This window comes from Cyprinodon variegatus, unplaced genomic scaffold, assembly GCF_000732505.1.
Source record: "Cyprinodon variegatus isolate N-32 unplaced genomic scaffold, C_variegatus-1.0 Scaffold729, whole genome shotgun sequence".
NCBI classification, from domain to species: Eukaryota; Metazoa; Chordata; class Actinopteri; order Cyprinodontiformes; family Cyprinodontidae; genus Cyprinodon; species Cyprinodon variegatus.
The window spans coordinates 418,403-421,806 of record NW_015151182.1 but is presented as its reverse complement, the minus strand read 5'-3'; the positions used below and the strand labels follow the sequence as shown (position 1 = coordinate 421,806).

Below are 3,404 nucleotides of genomic sequence, written 5' to 3'. Positions count from 1 at the left end.
TTTATTTATATAGCGCCAAATTCACAACACATGTCATCTCAAGGCACCCACATATATATATATGTATTATACCTAGTAAAATAAAAGTAATAGTCTTTATCAACAAGAATGATGTTCATTTGCCATATATTAATCCTTGCGAGGGAGAACATAAAGTCTTTGCTGATGTTCGGTTTGTTTTATTTAAGCAAAGTATTTCACCAACTACTTTAAATTAACCAAAGGATGGGAGGGTTTCACAAACATCTTAATCAAAACAAGTTACAAATAGCTTCCCCAAAGAGATGTTGAATAATCTTGAACTTCAGTGAGTCTAACTCCCTTCCAAAACATCTTACATTGGAGAGCAGCTTTTCAGGCATCAGTAAGATGAGGTTCATGTCCTGCAACCTTAATTGATACTTTTTGTGCAATGAGGGAAATAAAACACGCTCATATTCAGAAATAAATAGAGGAATAGATGAATACATGGAAAAATAACTTCTTCCACATAGAAGTGGAGGATTCTTTTTTTACCCAGAGTAACAGCAGAGGTTGTGGGAGACTTTGCGGAGTATAATGGACCGGTCCCTTATCAGTTCAAGCTGCTTAACTCAAGGTTAAAAGGTGAAGGACGGTGATTTGCATGTTCTGACCCACAAATGTTTTGCAGGTTCATCAAGGACAACATCTAAATTTGATGCACCTACTGTTCTGCTCATTTTGGAGAACCGGACCCTGTGTTCACCTGGCTAGTAGATCAGCTTTGTGCACTCTCATATATTCAGGAGGGCTTAGTTGACAAAGGCTTCTGCATGTTTTTGTTGGAATCACCTTTATTTGGGTTATTTCCAGGTGATCAGTTGGACCCTCTTGGGTTCTGGATTTATTCTGTAATTCAGACAGATATTTATCGAAAATTTCAGAACCAGTGTGAGCCAAATGGGGCTAATTTAAATGGTACTGGCTGTTACACACTCAGAACATCAATCCTAGAGGAACTCAGTGTGACTCTAATTAACTGTTTCTAATTTCAGTCTCTGCTGCCCACCTCCTCCGTCTCTACGAGAGGTTTCAGTTTCTGGATAAAGACAACCGAGGACACCTCAGGTTGGTCCAGCTCAGAACATTGTGGCTCTGGCAGCTGCAGCGTAAACCGGGTTTAATCAGAGACAGATGAAGCGTCATGGTTCTGCACCACATTAATCCTAACTGAAGTAAGAATCTTTACCTGCTGGTAGTCTTTGCTGCCATGTAATCCGGTTCAGACTATTGTTGCGCCGATGCCAGTTTTTGGCCCCGATACCTGGCTGTGCAGTATTGGCCGATACCAATACCATCTGTTTGAAATTGATGTGTGTGTATATATGAAGAACTGCATACTACTTGGATGTAAAATAATTGCCATCATGGCTTTGTCAAGCTGCTGTCTACCTTTTTAAAGCAGGAAAAAGACTAATACAAAGTAAATCCAGTAGAACTTTTTATTGCCTACCTGGAATGGGTGACAATAGTTTATTATTATTTGGCTCTCAAAATGGTATCAGTGCCCTATTTGTTGATACTGAAACCACCATTTTAGTGCTGGATCGGGGCCCCGCCTGATACTGGTATTAGTATAAGTGCAACACTAGTTCAGATTATCCCAAATAAATGCAGAACGGGGCACATTTAAGGCCGATGTAGGGACCAGATCTGTTCAGTGGTCATGAAGTAAAACATTGTGGTTTCCCAGGCAACGATTATAACATAATGCAGCTCAGTGTGACGATTCGGGAGGATCTGTGGCGTCAGCGTGTCTAATGACCAATGAAGTTTTACCTGATCGATAACAAAACTGAAAAAAGTGTATAAGGTGAACAAAGTAACTGTTAAACCATGATATAAAGGGGGAGAGCTGGGCAGCGCTGTGGCTAACTGTGTTCAGTAGCTAACAGGTTAGCATCTTTTGGAAGGGTCCGTTAGCTATATTATGCTACACTATTTTTAGCTTTGTGTGAACAACAACTGTTGATTTTCTACATGTAAAATAACTGTTTTCTTTGTCTAAAATCTCTATGAAATTTTTTAGATTTTCCATTTATCCTTCCTGCCCTCAGATCTTGAAATAAAAACAATAAAAATAAGCTTAGACTTGATTGTTACCTTGGTAAATATTAGAGCTCAGTCTTAGAAGCCAGTACTTTATTTGAAGACTTAGGGTGATTGTTTTCTAATTTCGGTTACTTTAGATCGCCAATGTAAAATAATAGCAAATACAGGTAATAATATGTTTAGACTCCAAAAGAGATTTGATCCTTAAGAAACGGGAGCAGTACAGTTTATCCAAGTGGAGTTGCCAAATGTTGATGTGAGGGGCCATAAGAAGGGGTAGGGCCAAGAGCAGATCTGGTACCTACACTGGATCTGTTAATCTGTTAAGCCGTTTTAAACTAAAGCAAAGGAGAAGAGCTTTTATTTAATTGTTAGAGAGCTCATATGAACTTTAATCATTGCGATACTAGATACAGATGCTCCACTAATGAACTAGATATGGACCCTAAGCTGTTTTCTGCCACACAAAACTGATATCTGTAAGAAAGTTACGATCTGATCTTAGCACCAAGCAGCACCTGGCAGTCAGAGAGCATCTCTAAGGTTTCATATTTAACAAATATTTAGAGCTGCTTGTTTCAAACCAATAAACATCTGATGTCCAAACAGGAAATGACCAAGACCAGATTTCAATTCAGTTTAATTATATATAGGTCCTTCTCAAAATTTAAGTATATTGTGATAAAGTTCATTATTTTCAATAATGTAATGATAAAAATTGAACATTACTATATTGTAGATTCATTGCACACTAACTGAAATATTTCAGGTCTTTTATTGTCTTAATACGGATGATTTTGGCATACAACTCATGAAAACCCCAAATTCCCAAAATTGCCACAAAAAATAGCATATTTAATCCGACCAATAAAAGAAAAGTTTTCTTAATATAAAAAAGTTAACCTTTAAATAATTATGTACAGTTATGCATTCAATACTTGGTTGGGAATCCTTGTGCAGAAATGACTGCTTCAATGCAGAGTGGCATAAAGGCATCAGCCTGTGGCACTGCTCACAATATGCTAATATTTTGAGAAGGACCTGTAGCGTCAATTAACAACACATCTCAAGGCACTTTACAGTTCACCAGATCACACAGTCAAATTTATTCAAAGGTTTCATCGACTCAAATACAATCCCTCACACTAAGCATGCTTGTAGCGACATTAGAGAGGAAAAACTCAATTTTAACAGGAAGAAACCTCCAGCAGAACCAGGCTCAGAGTGAGAACCATCTGCCGAGGCCGACTGGGGTTCAAGGAGACAGAAGCAGAGATACAAACATCAACTGTAAAAGGCGGCCCCTTCCAGGAAACACACAGCCAGACAGA

At 38.4% G+C, this 3,404-nt stretch overlaps 1 protein-coding gene across 1 annotated transcript in view; it reads left to right on the top strand.

The window, feature by feature from the left end:
* Nucleotides 1-3,404, top strand: part of LOC107097862 (calcineurin B homologous protein 2-like) — a 16,939-nt gene that overhangs the window by 2,891 nt on the left and 10,644 nt on the right. Inside the window, exon 2 of the mRNA XM_015395185.1 lies at nucleotides 1,017-1,089. Within this exon, the coding sequence (XP_015250671.1) occupies nucleotides 1,017-1,089 (73 nt within the window). The remainder of the gene's footprint in view (nucleotides 1-1,016; nucleotides 1,090-3,404) is intronic.